Source organism: Onychomys torridus, chromosome X (assembly GCF_903995425.1).
Source record: "Onychomys torridus chromosome X, mOncTor1.1, whole genome shotgun sequence".
Lineage (NCBI taxonomy): Eukaryota > Metazoa > Chordata > Mammalia > Rodentia > Cricetidae > Onychomys > Onychomys torridus.
The window spans coordinates 75,897,730-75,923,495 of record NC_050466.1 but is presented as its reverse complement, the minus strand read 5'-3'; the positions used below and the strand labels follow the sequence as shown (position 1 = coordinate 75,923,495).

Sequence of the window (25,766 nt, the reverse complement as noted above, 5' to 3'; positions counted from 1 at the left end):
GTAAATCCAAAGCACTAATGTAATCTTACACAAAAGTTTTATATGGAGCTGTAATTCTTAGCCTCCAGAAATTTCACATTATTTTTTCTATTAATGCACACAGCACCTAGTGCATCACACATAAGTACACGAACTTGTAATAGTCAGTAATCTGAACAAGTACAAGAGGCACTTGCTAAACCAGAAAACAGGCCAAAAGAAAGTGCTGGTCAGAGTAGAATAATTTCAAAACCAAGAATTAGTAAAAATTACTGCAAAAATAAGACTTAAGTATAAAGCCTCCAAAAAACACTTTCAAAGGAAGATAAAATGGCTCCTGCTTCCTGCTTTGTAAATACAGAGGAATACACCGACTAGGACCATTTCCCATTAATCCTAAGAATCTGTTTGGCCAATACCATCTTACAAATGCATGTAAAAATTCTGTGAGTAAGTTCTCATTCCTTAGATTCCAAAGCAGAGGAGCTCCAAGAACGTTGTTAGACTGCCTCACTTGTGGATATACAAAATGAAAGGTCTATGCTGGATTAAGTTTAAAACACTATGACAGATACAAGGAGACAATGGTTTTGTCTAAGAAAATCCAAAAGATCTGTATCTCTGGAAGCTTTCCAAGTCTGTGTTTCACATTAAATAGATTAAATACCAATATTGTCATAAGATGTTGTTATCAAATATATTTTTACAAAACAAAACATGTTAGTACCTAATTCTTCTGCTTGAATAGGACAGCTTTACAATAGATTTTTCTATGTTATTAGAAAAGTGTGAGTAAAAAGTAATAAAATTACAGTATTAAAGAAAGTACAGACTAGCATGCTCGGTTTGTTTTCTTCCTCCAAATTAGAACTTCCCACTCTTTTTGAATAACCTAGCCAACTTTTCACAAAAAGGCAACCAAAGAGTATGCTTTAGTTGCTACAAAAGATATTTTAATAAATAACGTCATTGATTTTTAAAGTGCTTCACGGCTTAAGAAAGACAAACATCCTCCATTTAAAAGGGAGAGGGATTCTACGAGCAAGGGCATCAAAATCATGATGGGGAATCCTACAGAGAACCATACCAAACTAGTAGGAACCCATGAAATTTAGATCAACAGGTGTGCAGCCTGCATGGGACTGGACTTGGCCCTCTACATAGTGAGACAGTTATGTAGCTTGCTCTGCTTAAGGGGCCCCCTGGCAGTAGGATCAGGATCCATCCCTAGTGCATGAGCAGGCTTTTTGGAGCTCATTGCCTCTGACGGGACACCTCGCACAGCCTTGAGGCAGGAGGAGGGGCTTGGACCTGCCTCTACTAAATGTACCTCCCTACCTTCTTGTAGAAGGGAATGGGGGGAGGTGGGATGGAGAGGCTGGAGGGGCAGGAGGAGGGAAGAGTGGGATCTTTGATTGGCATGTAAAATGAGTTAAAAAATTTTTCTTAATAAAAAATAAATAAATAAAAGAAGTTACTTGAACCCAACTGTGACAATTTCTCATTAACTTATACTGTAGTTTTTCCATTCCTTTCAAGGAACTGTTTTCTGTTACTTATAGTCAAGCATTAAATAAATTTCTTCTTAATCTTAATTTTTCAGGCTTCTTCCCTGGTTAAACTTCCTCTAACAGAGTAAATCTATCTACTTGGCAATCTCAGGACTTCAGTAGATCAAGTCTCAAGATTGCATAGTTATGAAGGTTTCTAAGTTCTATAAAGAAAATACTCAGGTTGGGGAAAATAATTACCACCAATCAAAAAACAAATTAATCTAGTAACTTTTCGGATTATTTAAGAATTAGGAAAAAGACAATGCACTATTTTTTAGTATAATATCTCAAAATGAAATGGCGCAATAATGTGGGACTAAAAAAGAAAAGTCTTCTGCTTCCTTTGGCTAATAAAGACATAAAATATATCTCAATTAATACTTTATATTTGTCTCTATATCTTTTGAAAAATATTTAGATTCAGTTAAATTAGATGGTGAGATAATACAAAAACCAAATAAATTAAATTCTTACATAAGCCACTCCTTCAAATTAGTTATTTTCCCTTTGTTACAGGATAGTGCTATCAAACTTTAAATAATCTGATAAAGCATACTGTAAAACACCAAAACTATTAAGAAAACACCACATAACTTTCATGTAGGCATACTCTTTTGCTAGTGTACACATCAAAGTTCTCTAAAAGATTTCATAGATTTTATTGTTGAACGAGGTCTCACTGTGGTACTCAAGCTCCTGGGCTCACTCAAGCCGTTATCCTACTTCAGCCTCATAAATAGCTAGGACTATTTGTGCTTACTACAATACCTAGCTCCAAAATAGTTCGCTAACAATATAAACTTAAAGAAATCCTTTGTGCATTATTATCTAATATTGGAAGTATTAATAAACACCAGTAGTGATAGTAGACTTATAGTGTATTCCCTCCTTGCTTAAAGGCATAACTGTTTATGAACTGGGTATTTTAGAGAGGAGATAAAAATGAGTTTAGCTCAAAAGTCAGAATCCTGCATTTGTGAAAATTTGTCAAACAGCATGGCATAACCTACTTTTAAAAAACATCCACACACTTCACTGAAATTAGTCAACCAAACTCAGTGTCATACTCTAAAATCCATCCTGCTGATTTTTCACCAGTCCAGTGGTAACTGCTTCCAAGGAACCCAGTATCACCTTTCGGAAGGTCTCCATGTATTATTTCTCGAGAAATATGGCTTTCAAATGCTATTATCCAAATAGGAGGCTCTTTCTTGCCAATATTTAAAGGAATGTCTAAAATATAAATTTGTCTTCCAGGAAGACAGCTAAAACTTGCAGAATTCTTTTCATTTTTATTAGAACTCAGACCAGGATTTCTACTGGCTAGAGCTTCAGCAGAGACCTGCAGCCCTACCCAGAGTCTCTGTAAGCTGTGATAGGCAGCACGCTCAAGGCCTTAGTGAAAAATAAACAAAACAAACAAACAGGAAATTAAAATGTCTTTAAACAAAACAGAGCAAAATAAATAAACAAACATACAGAGAAATCAAGCAAGTAAATGTTGGTGGTAGCAGTACCCTTAGCAAAAGTACTCACACAGAATCTACTGGCCAGAAGTTGATCAGAGTAACGGGACTGCAAAACAAAAAAATGAGGTGGTGAAAAGAGACACAGGCAAATTCAGCCGCAACAGAAATTATTGAGAGGTCAAAAGAAACAAAGAAAATCCAACCAAATTATGTGTGAATCATGGAAAGCAACAGCCAAAGAAGAACGAAAAGAGAATGAAAAGCAAAACAAACAGCATTTGTGATTGCCATCAAAGTACAGGAAAAATATAAGGAATAAGTCTAAAGGAGGCAAAGACATAATCCAGTTGACCAGTAGACTCGTTTCTACTTACTGTGAAAACATTTCCTGTGACTGGATATTTCTCTCAAGTGGAAAAGAGTGACTAGATATGATCACACAATTAGATACAAAAAGACACATGTCCACTGATTTGTGAGGGAAGAAACTCAAAATGAAATATTGTCATCACTCATCTGTAAACAGTCCCAAATCTCTTAAAAGTCTTATAAGATAATTTGAACTACAGTACTTTTTTTTTTCCTTTGACTTTTGGAAAAGATAATTGTGAAGGGAAAATGTAATTGAACATCAGCATGCTTATTTTATTTTATTTTTCAGCTAAAGTAAATCCAATGAGAGAGAAACTTAAGAGACTGTTTGCATTTGGGAGTGACAGAGGGTCTTTGGCTGGGAGAAGTTCAAATATATGTATCAAATGAAAGTCTGCTGTGCTTCCAATACTACTCACGTTTCCATGTTGTCCCCCTCTAAAACAGTCTGCACTGGCAGGTAGCCCATTCGGGGATGCTTCGCAAAATACCTTTTGGTTCGAAATTTGTTTTTTAGTACCTTGGCGAAGTCACGGACATCTTCTCCAGATGTAGTCTAAAAGCAAAATCATAATGAGAGAAGCTTGAGGAGAGTGCCATTTAAAAACAAATGGACACCTGATCTTCACCTTCATGGCACTTGGTTTGGAACCTGAGCGGATATGGGAAGTATGAGCCAAGGCCATAGAATCAAACTTTACTAACTTGGATGAGTTACCTACATCTAAAAAACATGTATCAATGGAAAAAGAGGGACTTTAAAGGCTGAGGAGATAGGGCAGCTGACAAAACGCTTGCCACATAAGCATGAGTTTGGATTCCCAGTAGCCACATAAAAGCCAGGCAGGGAGGTATCCATTGTAACCGTAGCACTGGGGAAATCAGAGACAGGTAGATCTCTAGATCTAATGTACCGGTCAATGTCATCAATCTGTGACTTCTGGGTTCTGTTAAAGATCATGTCTCATACAACAGGGTAGAGAAAGATAAAGATACCAATCTTTAACTTCTGGCCTTCACACACACACACACACACACACACACACACACACACACACACACCCCAAACACATATAAACAGACAAAAATAAGTAAAAATTAAGGACAATAAATTCAGGGTATCTACCTATTTGATGAATGATTGTTTATAGAAGACGTAAGGCAAACTTCAGATTTTACTATATGTTTCAGTACTTTTAAACGACTTAGTTGACATTGATATCAGAGTTCATAAATTGAGTATCAGACAATTCATAGCTTGATGCACCCTCCAACACTGATTACCTCAGTAAGGGGAATAATAGTGAGGAAAACAGTTAAATACTTGGATCACTTGGTGATAGATACAATCCATGCCCTAAAGGAGAGTAGAGTTCCTGTAAATCTTGTTAAAACACAAATTTTGATCTATAAAAGCCAGGCTGGGACCTTGAGAGTATGCATTCCTGATAAACTCACTGGTGCATTCATGTAGAGTTTCTTGTCTCCGTATAATCACTGAGCTTATGGTCTTGCCATCTCACTAGGGTTTTCTCAAGGCCTAATAGCTAGTGAATGTTTTCCTCAGACATATTAGAAGTTTCTCCACTTCTTACACATAGAACCTTGGGCAAACATTTTAACCTCAGGATGACAGAGTCCTCATCTGTCAAAGGGGAATAAAAATAACAATACCTGCTGGGTGATGGTGGTGCATGCCTTTAATACCAGCACTTTGAGGCAGAAGCAGTCAGATCTCTGAGTTCGAGGTCAGCCTAGTCTACCAAGTAAGTTCCAGGACAGCCAGGGCCACACACAGAAACCCTGACTTGAAAAACAAACAAAAACAAAGAAAAAACCACCACAAAATACTAATAATGAAATAAAAATAAAAATATAAATATATATTGCACAAAAAGCTATTTAAGAGGTAAGTACTTACTTAACATGTAGATGAGTTATTAAATATTGTCATATGAAACATATTTTTCAAGTGTCAGTTTTTAGTATGTCACAAAGCCAAAGGTAAATAACAGTGACAGGAGGTGGTATGGTATGCATTTTGTGGAATACACATACCACTCTTCTCCATGTGCAACATGTCCCACGGCCATGAGTCTTCCCTATATAATTGCTAATGTTGTACAAAAGAAATGTGAAAAATCCTCCTTACAACCATGCTAAAAGGAGAAATGCATTCCTTCAGAGATATTTTTTGAGGAGGAATCATGTCTGATGTGTATTAGGACCTGCCTAATACACATCAAAACAACTTCAAAACAAAACAAACAAAAACAAAAAACAAAACTCAGAATTAAACATGACTGGCAATATCCAACTCTAGAATTCATCTCAGGCAAATGAACTCATGTCGAGAGGACAGTAACTTACCGGAGTGCAGTATTCTACCATGGGGTAGTGCATTTTATGGCCCTTTGCCACTCGACCAGAAAAAAAGCAGCTTTGGCAGATGTCATAATTAAAGTGTTTTAGACTTCTGTACCTGATAGAGAACAGACACAAACACTCATGTACTTCTTTCAGCTCATATCCCAAAGAACACTCTAGGAAACCCTCCACCACACTGTCATTTGTAAAACAGAAAGCAGTGCTCTTATTAGTTCTGCAGAGTCAGCAAATCACTTTTGCCGCCAGAATCCTTCGGTGACTTTCCGACAGTATCAAAACATTTTGGCAGAAAGATTATCTCATAAACATATGGAAGAAAGAAGGAAAAATTCAACTCTCATTTAAACTACATTGGAATTCTTTCCGATTAAATAGAAAAGTATAGGAAAACGCCTAGTCTTTTAAAGACCAAATACTCAACTTTGAAAGAACTAAGTGAACGATTGACATACTGATGATACCTATTCACCACAGGCACAAGATTTTTCTGATATAATTATCATCATAAAATTATAAAAATAAAGTTACTCATAAGAAATCTAAATAAGAACTCCCAGTATAGCAATTCTTCCTTTAATTATATACTCTGTAATTGGCTGGCATGATTCATCTTCATGTCAATTGGACAATTCTCTCCAGAAATTCCTCACCATATTACCCAAAAATGACACCAAAAAAAGCCAACAACAACATCGGATTAAATGAAAGATTTTCTAATTTCTAAGCACTGGTTGGTACATTTTCCTGCAGTCCTTCTCAGATAAGAGTCTCAGCCAATTCAAATAAATATATTCCTGATGTCACATATGGGAAAGTGGGAAGAAAAGCTAGCATTTTTTTTTTTACTTTTAGAACTCAACCATCATTTCAGAGGAGATAAGGAAGAAAGAGAAGTGCTGATTCTTAAAATAATCTAATTTGATAAAGGCAAAAGAATTGAAGGTTAAAAAAAGCCCTCTCTTAGGTCCTCCAAAGGACGATATATATATATATATATATTACTTTATAAAATGTTCCTCTGTTGTATACAAATCCCACTGGCTCGGGAAGCTGGCTCAGGAAGATAAGAACTAGAATGCAGTCCCCTGCAGCTCCCCTATAGTATCATTCTCATCTGCCCAAAACCAGGAAGAAAGAAAACGTATATTTTCTAAAAACTGTCGAACCAGGCTTTAGAAACCTCTAAAGCTTTTTTTTTTTTTTTTTTTTAAGCTGCATGAAATACATGAGGGAAAGTACACTAAAATTTAAAAAAGGAAATAAAGTCATAAAACACATTTAAACACAACTAGAAATGAGTATTTCCTTTGGCTGCTAAATGAATTCGGAAGGGGCATAAGCAACATTGCTAGTGTATAATCCTGTTGCTTATTTTTGCTTGGAAAGGCTCATATCAACCCAGATGTGTAAGTGCATCATTTCAGAATTAGGACTTGGGATTATTATTGGGTTAGTTCATTTAAAAATCTCCTACTTCTCCAAATGATTCGATTGTTTTCCATGTCATTTTTAAGAATACCAAAATAATAGTGTGCTATTTCCTATCCCTCTCACCTTTACATTTAAAAGGAATGTTTTGTTTTTAGCTGCTTTGTGAATCTCATTTGCTTACATACCTTTTTTTCCCTTAGCATTTCAACAGGACACTATGAAAAGAAGAGAATCAGATTCAAAGAAAAAGAAGAAAGTTCTAGGATGCCTGGAATAATTCCTGTTACTTAAGGGGTAAGAAGAAGTACTGCCAAGTGAGAAAAAAAACGGAGCTACCAGGATGTGTCTTCCCAGAATAGAATCAACTCTTCATTTTATAACTGATTCTTGGAGAATTTCTATAAACAGAAAAGGCCATGAACAAAGAAAACAAGGGTAAGAATGTTTTAGTTCCAGGAAGGAGGAGGCACAGTTCATCTGGATGCCCTTGACAAACAAATATGGCTGTGGAGTCAGGTACCCAGCTCACTACCATCTGTAATGAGATCTGGCACCCTCTTCTGTCATGCAGGTGTACATGCAGGAAGAACACTGTACATGTAATAAATAATTTGGCAACACTAAGGTCTAAATTTAGATGTATGCTTCCTTACAGTCAACAAAAAGAAAGGAGAGTGGCTGGTTACTCAGCTCATAGGAACTCCGATGTAGAATCACATGCACAGGGCAGCCCAGAACCTCCTTCCTCTACCTGTCTTTGTATTTCCAAACAAGGTCTCTACCAGCCACAGCCATGACAGAGGCAGTGGTGACAGTGTATCTAGGTTTTAGAGACTTATTATCTTAAGAGCTGCCTAAGTTGGCCCACATGGCACACCCAGCCTCTCTGTGGAACTTGTAGGAAAGAATCCAGCCAAGTGTCCTCCTTTTGTGAAGAGCTGAGGAGTGAAGGTCGAAAGAGACACCTGCCTAATGATTCAGGTCCACCAAAATAACCCTGCAACCAGGGAATGACAGCAGGGATGGATGTGTTAGCTCCATCACTTTCTCTCCCACTTTGGAAAGGAAGAAACTAACAGCAACTGCTATGGGAGACAAAAGACCAAGTCACGAAAACGTGAGGGATGATATGGTTATGTTGTTGGAACCTAATACCTGAATCCAATGATTGGACACTCCTTGCAGATGTTACACTTGGCCTGGTGCTTGGCAGTTTCTGCCGCAGCCACTCTGTGCAAAACGGGCAGCCACACCATAGACTGGGGTTCCAGGCGCATCCAGTCGAGGAAGAGGGCTGCTTCAATCTCAGGTTTATTATTGGCCTGGGAAAAGAGAAAGGAGAGGGAAGTAGGGCAACAATTCAGAAGAGATGCTGAGAGGGTAAGAAGGTATTAGTTTGTCTAGGTAATAAATAAAAAAGAAAGAAAGAATAGCAAGAACCACAGTTTCTCACGAAGGTCCTCTACTCATAGCTTTATTTCCCCCTGCTAGGGTCCCCTTATCATCTACCAGAGCCAACTATCCAGTCTAGCTACCGAATGATAGCAAAACAAAACCAAGAAATCAGTTAAAAGGTAAAGCAAAAATACACAGCTGAATAAGACTCGATTTACATCTAATTTTTTGAACAGATATGTAAAAGTCAGCTGGAGGTAAATGCCAAGTGTTTTCTGATTAAAATTTAGAAGAAAGGGGTAAATACCTCAAGGACTATTGATTCTTTTTTCCTTCTGCAAGAATTCCTTTTCATTGACTCCCAGTGAAAGACTAAATTTTCATCTAGTTCCAAAGTCTCACAATTACAGTTAGGAAAACAGACACACATTATGCTAGCAGAGTAGTAGCTTTTCAAAGTCTACGTTGCTAAGTGATGGCAAAGCTTATTCCAGTCCTCAGCCATCCTGGCCTCTGGATTCTATCATAGTGCCCCATTGCTTCTCTATTTCTCTTTCTCAAAGTCCCAATTTCATACACATGATTCATTTCAGACAGTACAATCATCTTAGAACATTCAAAACATATTTACCCATTGGCTGATTGGTGTTATTGTAGTCATGCATTTTAATCATACAGTATGTTTTTAACCCTACATGATTGTAATTTCTATTTCATTAGCTAGATTGACACACACATTGGCATTTTTTCTGCTTTATTGTTTCCTTGATATCAGTCATCTGACTGGAATCAGTTCTGTCTGAAGTATATTCTTTATAATTTTCTTTTAGAAGATGTCTGCTGGTCATGGGTTTCCTAGATTCTGTCTCCAAACATCTACCTTTTAAGTGACACTCTTGATAGCAGTATTTAGTTTATATGAAGTGCTTTGAGGAATGTTTGTCCTCATTTTGTTTTAGCATACTGAAATGTTATTCCATTTTTGTCTCCATTTCTGTGTTACTACTACTGAGAAGACTGCATTCCTATGAAAGCCACTGTCCTTCTCCAGGCTTGACTTGCCTCCATGGCTTTATTTATATTGCTTAGGATTCAGTGGGTTTCTGAAAATGTGGCTTAGAATCAGCTCTAGAATCTTCTCAGTCATGATTTCAACAAATAACCTCTTCTGCATTCTTTCTCTATTTTCCTTACAGTTATGTTATTACCTAAGTGTTAGACTTCCATAATCTCCATTGTACTAATCAGGTATTCTCTAGCATCTCCCTTTTATAATCCTTTATTTGTAAACATCCATGCCTAATCATTTCTTCTGCCCTATTATCTGGATGAATACCCATCTACTTCTTCAGCTGCATCCAGTTTGCTATAAAGTTTTAATTTTTTAAAAATTATACTTGTCTATTACATGTGTATGTCTGTATGCCTGTGTGTATGCATATGTACTTCATGCATGTAGAAGCCTCTCAGAAGAGGAGTTGTTTGTCCTGGAACTGGATTTACAAACAGTTGTGAGCCACCATATGAGTGCTGGGAACTGAACCCAGTTACTCAGCAAGAACAGCATCATCAGGCCCTAAAGTCTTAAAATGTAAATTAAAAAAAAAATTAACTATTGTGAATTCTTTGCAGTACTGCAAATGAGAGCTAATACCTTGAAAATGTTAGGTCAGTACTACTGAACTATAAACTTAATATTGTTCATTCATCCTATTTCTTAATATCTAGATATTCTATCTAGTCAGTTTTAAAGTCAGTTACAAAGCTTATATGTGAGATGGTGCCTGGCAGCGTGAACAGCAGCAAGAAAGCAGCTTGGAGATAGTGCCTAGCCATGGGCCCAATCCTGGCCCATTGTTCCAGCTTGCCTTGGACCTGGCTTTTGGCACAGTCCCCAGCTCCACACTTCCGTTTGTCATTTTGCCATTCACTGGTGAGGTCCAGACCATGGCCTCCTCCCAGCTCTGCTCCCAAGCCCTGCAGGTTGCCAGGTCTTCCAATCAGAAAAGGGCAGATCCTGCGGTCCAACCCCTTCTCTTTCTTTTTGATACATCTCTGGGTATGCCCTGACATGTCCAAAGACACCACAGCCAAACAAGTTTAAACTAATGTAAGTAACTGTTGCTTGCTTAGCCAATTGTGCTTGCAAGAGATGATCTAACTGTCCCTGGAATTCCCCTATCAGTGTATAAAAGGAGCCTGCAAACTTCTGTCAGACCCCTCATCATTTCGTTGTGTGGCTGATCCAAGCATGCAGGAATTTTTCTCCTGAGTAATAAATGCTCTTGCTTTTTGCATATGTGAGTGGTGATCTTTTGTGGGGTGATCTGCAGACCCTAATGATATGTAGTTCCCAGAAGATGTTTTCATTGCTGTCTTTTACTTTTTTTAAGATTTATTTATTAATTATTAGTATGTATATAGAAGAGAGCGCCAGATCTCATTACAGATGGTTGTGAGCCACCATGTGGTTGTTGGGAATTGAACTCAGGACCTCTGGAAGAGCAGATGGTGCTCTTAACCTCTGAGCCATCTCTTCCAGCCCTGACTTTTACTTTTCTAACAGCACAAACATCATTTAAAAAATAATCTGCCTGACTGAAGCAGCATGCTTTTGACCAGCAGAGGTCTGCACCAGGTCCTCTGCATATGACTTCCAGGTAGTGTGTTTTCATGGGACTCCTGAGCGTGCATTCTGATTTTTGTGCCTTCTCTTGGGCTCTTTTCTTTCTATTGATTTGTCTTGTCCAACTTCAATGTGATAGTTTTTGTTTTTGTCTTATTATGTTTTGTTTATATTTTTGAAAAAATAATCTGCTTAATTTTCACTTACTTTGATTTTTTTTATATGCTTAGCAACCTAAGATTTTTTTCCATACATAACAGTCTATACATACTTTCTGGACATACTTTGACCATGAATAAAAATCACCTTTTCCACAGATGATTTTTCATTTGGTTTGCCAAAAAAAGTGAGTGTGGTATTGTGTTCCCAAAAATATTGTGCAGGCTAATAAACTTACCTGGGGTCAGAGAACAGGACAGCCACAATATTAAACATGAGAATAGGCAGTGGTAGTACACGCCTTTAATCCTAGCATTCCAGAGACAGAAATAACTCTGGATCTCTGAGTTCAAGGCCACATTTGAAACAGCCAGACAGGTGACACATGCCTTTAATCCCAGAAATCCAGCCTTTAATCCCAGGGAGTGACGGCAGAAAGTAGAAAGATTAGAAAGATATGTAAGGTGTGAAGACCAGAAACTAGAAGTATTTGGCTAGTTAAGCATTTGGCTGGTTAAGTATTCAGGCTTTGGAGCAGCACAGTTTAGCTGAGACCCATCTGGATGAAGACTCAGAAGCTTCCAGTCTGAGGAAACAAGACCAGCTGAGGAACTGGCGAGGTGAGGTAGCTGTGGCTTGTTCTGTCTCTCTGATCTTCCAGCATTCACCCCAATAACTGGCCTCAGGTTTGTTCTTATTAATAAGACCTGTTAAGATTCCTACTACAAGTGAGGGTCTTAAAGTCCATTTAAAATGAATTTATGACATGGGATCATTAGTAGAATACAACCAATAAGTGAAGTTTCATCTCATTCAGCCCCTTTTGGCACCTAGTTTGCTAATAAATGATCTAGCCACATCATAGACAGAAAGGCAACTAGATTTGGAATGAGACCTCATTTATCCAGCAGTACCCTAGTTCGTTCTTACTCCTAATGACAAATTTAACACCAAAATAATGAGCTGTTAAACTTTGGATTTCCTTGCTACAAAATGGTATCAATTCAAACCACTAATCAAGAATATCTGCCAATCTCTTTTCTCTGTGTAAGCATCATCACACACAAACTGTGGAATTACTTTTGAGAGGAATCATTGAATGTAAAGATGAGAGAGATCACGCAAATCAGTTCATTCTTTTGACCTGGCACCACCACGGAGCTGTTATTCAGAGTCCAAGCTCTCTTAACCAGTGCCAGTGTGTTCCTACAGTCATTGTCTAAGTACCACCCAGTGAGAAAGCAAACATTCTTAAAGGGTGACCTTGAACATCTGTGTAATGGACCCCAGTCAAAAAATGTTTCATCATGCTGAGCTGAAATCACAGCAAGCAAGCAAAGGACAGAAAAGCTCTATATTCACGGTCCTAGAATCCAAACCTCAACTTTGCTACTCACTGGCCATGCAGTGGTATTTTCTTGGGAAAATATATTTCATTTTATGCCTTCATCTTCCTCTGTTATGAAATGAAAATTTTTAACATTACCTGCTTCACCTGGCTATTTTAAGATTATGTGAGCCACCAAACTGAAAGGGATCTATGTCAGTATTTGCCACCATAGCCAGAAGCATGTTTGCAGAGGTTATCATTCTCAGTATCATTCAACTGACTGGAGGCTTAGACAGAACCCAGGACTTCATACATGCTACCTCTACACAGTCCTTTCCATATTTATCAGAACTTCTGTATTTGGCCCTTCCTCTTCATCCCTGTTCCTTTTATTTCTTCATGTGGCATGTCTTAGTTTGCCAATATTCTTCAATAAACAGTTTTCCAAATATGTTCTCCTGGGAATGATACCTCCCTTGTTCTGTACAGGGTAATGGATCATTTTTATTTGACCTAAACTACAATTTTTGCTCAACTTAAGTCTCTGGGCGAGTGCTTTCCAATACAGTGAAATGTTTTATGAAAACAAGGTTAAATTAATTAAGGATTAATCAATGTAACTGTGCCATATACCCACCTCTGAAAACACTTAATACTTTAAAACTTAATATTTTAATATATTAAAAATGAAGGTCATCAGTGAAAAACCAAGTTAAACTTTGTTTGACCTCAAATTTTCCCTATTTATAAAATTCTGTGACCTCAAGAACTTTATTCACACCTAGTTTACAAGGTGTGTGAGTACCACAATGCATTAATGCTCAGCTGAGCATTGTGGGGAATGCTGTTCTCTTTTGTTATCCATAGTTCTTTCACTCTGTACTTGTCTTATTGGGATTTCTTTCCTTTCATATCTGTCAAGAAATTTCCTGTTGGTTTCAGTCCATTGTAAATATCTCATTGGTTTAAGAATCCTGACAACAATGAATTAGCTATTCCCAACTTAGGTCTTTTCACATCTCAAAATATGTGCTCTCTCTTCACATTGAAAAGTTACTGGTGATGCCAAGACGGTGGTGCATGGCTTTAATCCCAGCACTTGGGAGGCAGAGGCAGGTAGAGCTCTGTGAGTTCAAGGCCAGAGTCTACATAGTGATTTCCAGGACAACTAGGGCTATGTAGAGAGACCATGTCACAAAAGAAAAAAAGGAGAGAGAGAGGGAGAGGGAGAGGGAGAGGGAGAGGGAGAGGGAGAGGGAGAGGGAGAGGGAGAGGGAGAGGGAGAGAGAGAGAGAGAGAGAGAGAGAGAGAGAGAGAGAGCGGGAAGGAGGAAGGGAGGGAGAGAGGGAGGGAGGGAGGAAGGAAGGAAGGAAGGAAGGAAGGAAGGAAGGAAGGAAGATCATTGCTGAAAGCCTTGAATAGACCAAGGGCAAACATTAAGACATACTGCAAAAGCCTACAAGTTTAACACAGTCTGCGATTCTGTCGTCTCTGGTTGTTGAACTCTTCCCAGTAATATCATCTAGTCTCTGCTGCACACATTCCTCCATCACACAAAGACATAATGAGAGACTTTGTCAAAAGAACTGCCAAGTACTCCACTACAATATGTCCTATAACAATCTCTTGCTCCACTGGTCTAGAAACTAACTTTAGCAAAATAACTCTTACTAGCCAGGAGACAAACCATTATAGAAAAGCAGTAAATTGAAAAGCATTACTAATTCATTACTATTTATGGTATGAATTTACTGATGCTTAATCAGAATCTATATATTTAATCTGACTTATGTTAAGAGGATAGACCAATGATGCATTAAGAGATATGTCACAGGGTAAGACTTCACACTCAATACAAAGTATAAATAATAATGTAAAATATCTATTTATGCCAAAAAAAAGAACAAGAAAACAAGTTGAGTCAGCAATAAGAATAGCCATAAGGAAATACAGAAAGGGTCAAGGGCTCAGTGGTAGGGCACATGCTTACCATGTATGAAGCCCTGGGTTCCATCTCCAGGACTACAAAGAATGAATGAATAAATAAATAAACAAATAAATAAATTGGGGCTGGCGCTATGGTTCAGTGAATAGGAGAGTTTGCTGCATATGCATGAAAATTAGAGGTCAAATCCCCAGCCACACATGCCTATAACTCTGATGCTATAAGGATGTAGAGACAAGAAAATCACTGAGGCTTGAGGGTCACAAGCTTATCTCCTGCTTCAGAGACCCTAGCTCAGTGTAATATGGCACAGAGTAATGGAACAGGATATCCCACGTCCTCTTGTGGCCCATGCATGTAAAGGAGTAATTGCACCTGCCCATACATGTAAGCATACATCATATACCCCCCCAAAAGGGAGCAAACAGAAATAAATGCATAAAGGAAGGAAACATCATGCCTGTAAAGTGTAATTAATCGTAGAGAACAGAGACTAATAGTATTGAAGGTCAAATAAGAGGAAATGATGTCATTACTTTCACACAGTTTAAGCCCTTCACAAAAAAAAAAACAAAAACAAAAAAACCAGTGTCTACAGAAGGGGAGGAGCTTCTAGTCTCCACCCATAACTAATGAGTTCTTGAACACTGGTACTTCTACTATGGAAGTCAGTATGGTGGCCCCTCAGGAAGCTGAGAATAGATCTACCTCAAGATCCGACTCTTGAGCATATACTGAAAAGACTACATCCTTGCTCATCTATGTCATTGCTGCTCTACTCCTGAAAGCTAGAAAATGGAAACAATCTAGATGTCCATCAACAGATGAATGGATAATAAAACTGGAACATTGACACAATGGGATATTATTCAGCTATTAAAAAATAAAATTATGAAATTCACAGGTAAATGGATGAGGTTAGAAAAAAAAATGATCCAGAGTGAGATTACCCACATCCAAAAAGACAAGTATTGTACATAATCTCTTATGTATGGATGTTAGCTTTTAAGAGTTCAATCTGTATAACCATAGAGGTTTGGTATAGAGTAAGGGAATAGAGAATAGGGGAGGATCTTTAAAAGATGGGAAAATAGAATACATAGTTAACAAAATTGCTGGTCAAAGGGATCCACAGATACCCCCAAACAACTTAGGCTTTTTCCAAGGCCATTGGTTGCTCTTATCAAACTGATGGTAAGGCCCTATTGCTTAAGACAACACCTCCACAAAAGTCAAGCTGGTATCTACTAGGGCCTTTTTCCCTACTGAATAATGTTTGTGGTATTAGAAGAATGTGCACATTACCAGGGAAGAAAGGTAAACCCAGCTACAAACCCTTAGGTCTACAATGGCGACCTACAGCCAAGATGTATGAGTACAATAGTGGCACAAAGCTTGTGAAGTAACCAGCCATAATCTGATTGGATTTAAGGCCCAGGCCATGAAATGAAACCCATGCCTGAGTGACCAAGAACCTGAGACTATATACGCCGTGGATCTAGGGGAAAACCAAACACTACTCTTCTGCTAAAGGAATGTAGCAATAAAATGACGCTTAATGACACTCTGCCATACTCATAGATCAGTATCTTGTTTAGCCGTTATCATAGAAGCTTCATCCTGTGGTAAATAAGAACCAATACAGACACCCACAACTGTACAATGTGCAGAGAGTGAGAGACCTTGGAACAAAAGAGATATCTCCATCAAAGTTCTCCCCTCTGGGCTCAGTTAACTTTGTAGAAAGTGAATAGATAACAAGAGCCAATGGGGATGGAAGACATCAAAGAAACAGTGTCTTCTAAACATTAACACGACTGGCATACATATGAACTCACAGAGACTGTGGCATCATGCACAGGGCCTGCAAAGGTCTAAGCCAGATGGGGTTCTAGCTCTGATATGGTAAGTGGACACAAGCCCCCACCCCCAATCAAAAGCTATCTTCAATTGTCAAGTGCTTGCAAAGGAAAAATCAATTATATCCAATGAAGTCTCACTGAGTATGCAAACCACATTTTAGGATAGGCACCATGCCCAGCAGTAGATGGCCAGTATGAATCAAACTCAATAGTATTTTTGTACATTTTTTGTCTCATATTGCTTTGCTTGGGCATTCTTTATCCTACTGTTCTTTTACTTATATAATTGGGTTTCTGATTCTGTGTCTTTATAGGTTTTCTCTCTCTCTCTCTCTCTCTCTCTCTCTCTCTCTCTCTCTGTATATAGGTGTGTATGTATTTCTCTTGTGCTTTTTGTTTGTTCTATATTATTCTCGGTTTTTTATTTCATGTTTGTTTGCTAGAGGGAGAGAGAAAGAAAGTAGAGTTGGTGGGTTGGGAGGGTCCGGAGAAGATGAAGGAAGGGAACTATGATCAGAATATGTTGTATGAAAAAATATTTTCCAGTTCTCTTTAAGGGTTTGACTTCTAACAGGTAGACCATGCTCCAATAGATGGCCCATCATTTAAAGGGAATACAAAATGGACCTGGCAGGTTATTTTTCTTTAAGAGGCTGGATGTGGCTATGCATGCCTTTAACTCCAGCAATTGGGAGGCAGAGGCCAACCTGTCCTATGCAATTAGTTCAAGGTCAGTTAGAGCTCCAAAAAAGGTACAGTAAGTTGAAAGCTGGTAGAGAGATGTTGGATGGATGTGGGAATTAGGAGAAGGGGTGAATATGGTCAGAATACATTGTATGAAACCCTCAATGAATTAATAGCATATTAAATTCAAAACAAAACAAAACAGATTCTAATTCTGGTGGCTACAACTAACCCAGAATATAGAGGAGACTTGACATAAAGGTACAACAATAATGAAGGGGTTTGAAAGACCTGAGAACTGCATAAGGGAAATGGGATTAAATAGCCATGAAAACAGAGGGAGAAAGGGAAAGAACAAGCAAGAAAGAGTGGCTGAGAGGGCAATGTAATAACAGTTTTCAATTATGTGAATGGCTCCTGCACAGGGGCTTGTGACCAGCTGTTCTATCCCTCCACTGGGGACTGTACAAGAAGAAACAGGCTTAAGCAGCATGAAGAATTTAGGCTGTAACTCACACGGAAGAATTTCCTGGTGCTGAAAGTTGTTAAAGCATTAGTGTGAATTACCAAGGGAAGCAGGAGGCTGTGCTCTTTCAAAATTCTATAGATTCTCTGGTGCTTACAGGTTGGAAATTCTCAACTTCTTTCACAGCTCTTAAGATACAAGAGCCATCACTTTGGCTTTTGAAAAACTGCTCGCCAATGCCAACTGACGGCACTGAAGACAAGGTATTGGGTTTCACATTCTTATTCTGCTTCCATCTTTCATTTTTATAACAAAACTACTCTGTATCCCCATGGTATATTTCCTCTGCTTTTGTCTGGCAACATAGAAGGAATTAAAAACCAGGCAAGCTTCTAGAAAGATCTAACAGAACTAGAGGTAAAACCCAACTGAAATTGCATTTTGATCATTCTAGGAAACACACACACACACACACACACACACATACACAGAGAGAGAGAGAGAGACAGAGACAGAGACAGAGAGACAGAGACAGAGACAGAGAGACAGAGAGACAGACACAGAGACAGAGACAGAGACAGAGACAGACAGAGACAGAGACAGACAGACAGAGATGCATGAGTGGTCACTAAATTGATGAGGTATTCTAAAAAGAAACATGATGGCATTCAATCGATTGAAATAATTCTTATAGATTACTTACATGCATAAAACTTCAGAATTGTGTTTTGTTCATATTAAGGATGACCTTACCCTCAACCTTAAATGCTGCTTTTAAGTCAACTATGCAAAAGGCAATTTATGCCCTGGGTTTTCTTTGATGGATGGTGTAATTTTGCTTTTACTTTTGTTTTTGGCAATACCTCTTCTTTCCCTCATACACTGAATATGCTTAAAAAAGGTATTCCAACACCTTCCACTGTGATAAGCAGGGTATGGAAGTATCTTGATTTTTCTTATCTCTTTGTCCTCATTTATCAGAACTCTCCAGGGTAGAATGGGAGAATTTAAAAATCTAGCTTGGTTGGTAAAGGGCTTATGTATTGTGCAGGAAGCCTTGGTTCTGTCCCTGGCATCGGATAAAATAGGGTGCAGTGGTACACATCTGCAATTCCAGTATTCAGGAGGTGGAGGCAGGATGACTGATCAGAAGGCAAGGTCATCCTTGGCTACATGTTGAGTTCCAGGAGCCCAACCTAGAATACATGAGACTGACTCTAGCTCCCAACAAAAGAAAGAAAGGAAAAGAAAAAGAAAAAGAATAGATTTTGAGCAGGAAAGTTAGGAGAGATAATAGGTTGTCATTGCTGTTATTCTGTCACAGCATACTGGAGGGTGACTTTATACAAATGTTACTTTTTACACAAGTAAGTGAAAAAAATCATGATAGCTAGAGTTTCTAACCAAAGTATTTAATTCCCAATATAAGAAATGTAAGAGCATTAAATGGCTAGAGTGGAGATAATGACTTCCTAAGTTATTGAAGGACCAACTGGTTGCCAGGAGATCAGACTGACTCACTTTTCTTTCAGGATAACAGGATCATTTCAGGGTTAAAGAACAAATGCAACTGGAAGATTTTTCAGCAATCCAAAAATTTCAGCTATCAACACACACACACATATCTTATTTGTAAGGGAAGACAACCAGTATTTCTACTCTAGGCTTATGAAAACCACAGCAATAATTTCAGTTATCAACACACACACACATATCTTATTTGTAAGGAAAGACAACCAATATTTCTACTTGGAGGCTTATGAAAACCACGGCAATACTTAGGAAATCACAATTAGTCTATGTTGAGAAGGAAACATAGAAGTTTGCACCTAGTTACTCTCACAGTAACAAAGAGCTACAAAACTGGAATCAAGACTTATTTATCCATCCACTAGTTTCTTTCCTAAATTGAAAGTTATTCAAAGGCAGGCACATTACTTTGAGGTCCTCTATAAAATATTTGCAGATTTAATTGTTGATAGGAATTAATTTTCAGTGTGGTCACATTTGTTTTTTTAAAGGAAGACGTGTAAGAGCAGAATGCTTTTATAATGAAACCAACAATAAAGAAAGTGGGCTGGTTATCCCAAAGCACAAAATACTCAAGTTACAAAGATAATCTAAGCAAGAGAAAACAAATACGTCCATTCTCAAACTGCCCAAAATTTCCTTATAAATGGGTTAGCATTAATGTCAGCTAGGTACAAACCTTAGTCCCAGCATTTGAGCTGGAGGCAGGAGAATCAGCAGTTCAAGGTCATCTTTGGTTATATAGTGAGCCAGCCTGGTTTACATGAAACCCTACTCAAAGCACCAAACAATGTCTCTCTGCCAGACTATCTGGAATGGTATCTCACACAGAAGGCTATCTGTAGACTTTGGAAATATGTTTAGAATGATTTGATTTAAAACATAAGAATATACAAAATTCACACTGAGAGTTTCAGAAAAATCTCCACAGGTGAGTAAGCCAGGTTCTAGATCAGAGACATTCAACCAGGGGTGATAATATAATTCAGATGATATGTGAAAAGATCTGCAGATGTTTTTAGTTACTAAATAAGAGTGGGAAGAGGCTCTACCAGCATCCAGAGACAGAAGCCGGGATCCTGAAACAGCCCATGATACACAGGTCAGCCACCCACAACAAAGAATTACAATTATCTTTGCCTAAAATATCATAAGTACCAAGGATGATAGCCATGATTCACTTGTCAGAACCAAGAAACAAATATGGTTCATCAGTAATAACAGAACAGCAGACGTTCCTGGGAGCCCTTCAGGGTACCTAGCTGGTAGGCAGCTATGTCCCGTAAGACAGAAATTAGGGAACGATGATGGAGCTGTTCAGCTGTTGCCTGGGAAAGAAATGCTATATTGGCTCACATACTGTGTATTGAGAATGAAAAAGACTGAGAAGTAAAATGCTTCAGAACACGCAGCTAAAACTGCAGACCCAGACGTGACAGTAAATTGGGGTAGGAAAAGCAGCAGAAATTAATTTATTCGTGGAGAATAATTATCCTAGGTCAGCTAAGACATGAGCTGATACAGTTATATGTACACATGAACAGAGGTTAGAAGAATGATAACGAAATATACAAATACTGAATGCATATACGTAGATAGAATTCTTATTAAAAAATAAGAACACATTTGGAGAAAACACTGGGGACAAACTATGTAGTTCTTAAATCCTGCTCTTCCTGGCTACTCCATTTGCTATTTTCACCAGGAAGATGTTCCTTGATTCATAAATATAAATAATCATTTCTACATTGCTGCCATTGTGAACAGGGACTGACATGAACGTTTGTAGTCCAGATTTTTCAAAGCTCTCCTATTGAGAAAAAAAAAAAAAAGCTTTACGAAATCTAATTGAACAGTCTGTAGACAAGAATTTCAAACTACAGAGTGGCCGTCAGGGTCAGACAGGCTAGGACAAGCAGTTCCTGACTGTTCCCTGAGCAACCTCTATATCTACCAAGGGCATCAGTGGAATATTTTACATAAGAGAGAAGTCTGCACCAGTACTGAACATAAAAGGCAGAACAGGCACATGTTGTAAAGAATATTAATGACTCTTCTTCCAAACTATCCCAATTTTTATGAAAATCAAATGAGTGATAAAAAAAACTCTATAAAACTACACAAAACCTGCATGTAGCAAATAAAACACAAAGAAAGTGACCGTTTTATCCTTCTAGACTGAGGAAACTAGTATAGGGACACAAGGGATCATTTATATCAGGTCCTACACAATGCTTTTTCATGTTTTACTCTTAGTGTGTGCTACTTCTGTTCAGAGAACAATCTGTTTTCATGTAAAAGGCCACGTTCTATGTACAAGACTGTTTCCTTTGCCCTACAGCTTCCTTTACAAGAGTTATTACCCAGAAGATCAGGTAAGAATTTACTGATAATGGCCAAGCTTTGAAATCAGTACAGTAATCTATTTACTCTTCTGCCTTTATAATAGTTAGCACATAATCAAAGAAACTTAGAGATAAGTAACCTTATGATAATCTGCTTTAACTTTATGTTACAGATAAGAGAAGGCCCAAAGAGGTTAAAGAAATAGCTCAAGATTATCTATTATTTTAATACTAAAATACGGATGTTTAAGTAGTATTTAAAAGGGAGGACAAAAGAAATGTTCTCTGGGAACATGAAGGTTGATCTCCAAAATTCTTTTGAATCCCTTGATTCCTTAATTTGATAGTCCTAAGTTGTGATAGCTAAGAAAGCCCTTTTTAAAATTTAATTTAATTTTACATATCAGCCATGGGTTCCCCTGTCCTCCCAGCTCCCATCCCCAACCCTGCCTTCCCCCAACCCTCCCCCCCCCATTCCCATCTCCTCCAGGGCAAAGACTCCCTGGTAGATTCAGTACAGGCAGCTCCAGTCCCCTCCTTCCAGGCTGAGCAAAGTGTCCCCACATAAGCCCCAGGTTCCAAACAGCCAGCTCATGCACTAAGGACAGGTCCCAGTCCCACAGCCTGGGCGCCTCCCAATCAGATCAAGCTATTCAATTGTCTCACTTATCCAGAGGGCCTGATCCAGTTGGGGGCTCCACAGAACTATGAACCAAAAGCTGTGGAGCTCCCAAGAAAGCCCTTTTAAAGGAAATGTAGAAGTCCTTTAATTTGATATTGAATTCTCTACTGATCTATTCAAAGGCATACTGATAATAGTTTGGCATGCAAGTGAGTGCCCCAAAACACTGTGATGAATGCATACTTACACATCTTCTGATCTCTTTCTTACTTGTTTTTGTTTTTATCAATACATATTCTTCACACCACTAGATGCTATGTCATATATGAGCTGCACAGACTGATAGGTATGGCTCAACCTATATACTGAAGTAGAAAAATGGGTGGTGGAGAGGGTGGAATAGAAATGCCCATGAACTTCTCAGTGCTCATTAACACACAATTTCAGTTATGTGGTTTGTCTTTCAACTTACTTTTTTCTAGAAAAAGTCTGTTAACATGGAAATATTTACATCCCCATTAGAAGGAAGGATTGAGTCTATGTGTTGCCATTTAAAATAATGCTATAGCAAAAATAATATCCAAAAATAGTTCAGATGTGAGAAGCATCATTTTTACAGTCATGTTAATGCCCAAGAAAATATGGGGGTGGGGAGATAGAAGCTCTTCTTTAAATACAAAAACCAAGTAGAGCACTCACAAAGAATGTTAGAATGAGAAAATCATACTATGCCACCACTAATAGAATAATTGGATTATACAAAGAACATCAAAGGTTGTTAAGGACAGCCACAGAGTCTCAAAATATCACCAAAATTACTTTCTAATAACAAAGGAAAAGGGGGTACTTTGATAATAGAAATATGTGCCAATACCAATATGATTCATTTTACCCATAAGAACAGAGTTCAAATTTGTTCCTCCTGATGTGGTACTGTGAGAAGTACATAGCAGCAGTATCTCTACAATCTTCAGATCAAAATAAAAAAACAAACAGAAAACCATAAAGTCTAGTCATGATGAAGAGAAGTCCAGAACACAAATATTCTGTAAGAAACCTGGTCTGGAGCTGGAGAGGTAGGTCATCAGTTAAGGGCACCTGCTGATCTTCCAGAGGACCCAAGTTTGGTTCCCAGTACCCACAAGGTGACTCACAACCATCTACAACTTCAGTTCTGGAGAATCTGACGCCTTCTTCTGGCCTCCATGGGTACTGTACACATGTGGTCATAGACACACTAGCATGCAAAACACCAATACAAACAAAATAAAAATAAGTAAAATATCTTTAAAAAAAGCAAACTGGTCTATATCAATTCAAAAATACCAATCTTATAAAGGAAACTGGAAAAATACAAATAATAAAAATGCTGAGAGACTGTGGTGGCTAATTGTGGTTATCAACTTGACTATATCTAGAACCAACTAAAACCCAAGCAGTTGGGACATGCCTGAGAAGGATTTTCGTAATTGGATCAGTTGAGGAGAGAAGATATACCCTAAATCTGGATCATTTGAGGCCACAAGATCTACTCTAAATCTGGGCCACACCTTCTGGTGGTGGTGCACATAAAAGGACATGGAAGGAGGCTTTAGTGTTTTGCCTGCTTGCCTTCACTATAGCAGGCAAGTTCATCTCTCCTGATGCTGAGGTATGTTACTCCATTAGCAAAAAAATCTACATCTAGCCTCATGGAACAACAACTGGATTCTTGACTTTCCTTGAGAGACAGTTGTTGTTGGACTAGACTGACCACAGCCTGTAAACCACTCTAATAAATCCCATATATATCAAATATAAGGAAAAAGTCTTGATTGGATCTTGAAAATAAATAGCTAGATATAAGGAACACTCTAGAACAAAAGGGAATTTTCAATGTGGATTTTGTTGGATGAAATACTAAACTGATTTAAATTGTATAAATGACAGCAAGCATTAAAGCATTATGTACCCAGCAATAAACATAGAAAAAATATAAAACTGTTAAATGCTAGACTCATGCTTTCTTGTTGCCTTGACTTGAGGACACATGATTTATGGAAAACGTACATATAGTTAAATAATGAAGTTTAAATGGTACATGATAAAGTATGTTTATGCATGTGCATGCTCACATACAGCACACAGAGTGGGCTCTAAGAGCAGTACATATACAGCAAAAACTAATGGTTACAGGGATGCATAAGAGGAATGGTTATTCACTATTGTACTACTGACTTTGTGGCTGAAAAGTTTCTAATATAAAATAATGGCTGGGAATGATCATTTCCCTCCAGTCATCCCTTCATAAGGAAGGGCAAGGTAAGAGGATGGGGGGAAAGGGCCTTTAACAAGCATAAGGAAGAAGTTCAAATGGTCCCAACATAAATGACATAAAATAGGAAAAGCTCAAGACCTCAGAAACCAGGAACCTAACCTAAAACTTGTTCTCTTCTCTCATCATGGCCCCTAAAACACCCTCTTTTGCACTGTCTAGATATGTTTCTGAGATTCTAAATGGGAATTTCAGTCATGAAAATGAGTTCTTCAACATCTACAGAATTTTTATCTTGTTTGATGTAGAGATTGAAAGGTCAAGACTTGTCTTGAATCAAGAAGTCCAAAGCTTCCCATAACTGCTGTCTTGGGTAAAAATGAAGTATTTTATTTAAAGTTGTGATGATAATGAGCAGGTTGGAGGGCAGCAGTCACTGCTCTAAATATTAATCAGGACTCTGAATCTCCCATTAAGGATAAAACTCAGCCCAAACAATAACACATGGTGATTACCACTCTTCATTTACATGTTCAAGGATACCTATCCTGACCTCAAGCTCTCCACTCCACCAGACTAATAAACCAATTAACACCCCAGCCTTAGAGAACAATTTGAAGTCTATGCAAATCTGTTCACATACTCAGTGTTGGGAATTTATGATGGAGAGCTCCTACTTAAGAGAAAGTTTTACATATGTGGAGAAGTGCACATCTACCCATGATACTACAGAGGAACATACTTCATGAAGTATAGAGCAGGATCCTTTCTGCAATCCTGTGCCTTATAAAGTTAACTCTTCCATTGCTGCCTCCTCTGCTTATTTAAAATCCAGTTGAGAAAAAAAAGCAAAATTACAGAAATAAAATGCAGAGATACAGTTTCCATAGATTGGAAATGAGCATGATGGCAATGAAACAGAAGGAATTTTGAAATATTCATTGATTGATTGTAATGGGGTGACATGGCGATGTATTTGTCTAAACTCAGAACTGAACATGGAATAGTAAATGCTACTATGCCAAATAAAATGTAGCACTGACAAAAAGGCAAGACAAAAAATCTCTCTGTGTGATATGTACACATGTGTGTGCAGGGCTTTGCATGTGTGTAAACAGGTCAGAGGAGGACTTTAGGCATCCTGCTCTATCACTTTTGGCCTTATTCCTTTGAAACAGAGTGTCTCACTAACCATTTGGCTCAATGAATCTGAAGCTTGATAGATAGTTGGGTAGAAAACCCTGGCAATCCTCCTAACTCCATGAATCTTCGGCCGAATCTATCGACACATGCAGCCATGCCCACTTTTTACATGGCTTCTTGAGATCCAAACTCAGGTCCTAATGCTTGTACAGC

The 25,766-nt window shown here is 38.1% G+C and overlaps 1 protein-coding gene across 8 annotated transcripts in view; it reads right to left on the bottom strand.

Annotated features, from left to right (window-relative positions):
* The window catches only part of Dmd (dystrophin), a 1,920,150-nt gene that overhangs the window by 57,727 nt on the left and 1,836,657 nt on the right, over window positions 1–25,766 (bottom strand). For 5 of the 8 annotated variants that reach the window (XM_036174407.1, XM_036174408.1, XM_036174406.1 and 2 more), the window contains 4 exons: window positions 8,348–8,514; window positions 5,744–5,855; window positions 3,793–3,929; window positions 3,069–3,107 (listed from right to left, as the gene is read on the bottom strand). In XM_036174407.1, the coding sequence (XP_036030300.1) occupies window positions 3,069–3,107; window positions 3,793–3,929; window positions 5,744–5,855; window positions 8,348–8,514 (455 nt within the window). The remainder of the gene's footprint in view (window positions 1–3,068; window positions 3,108–3,792; window positions 3,930–5,743; window positions 5,856–8,347; window positions 8,515–25,766) is intronic. The other 3 variants (XM_036174405.1, XM_036174410.1, XM_036174412.1) reach the window with 1 other exon arrangement.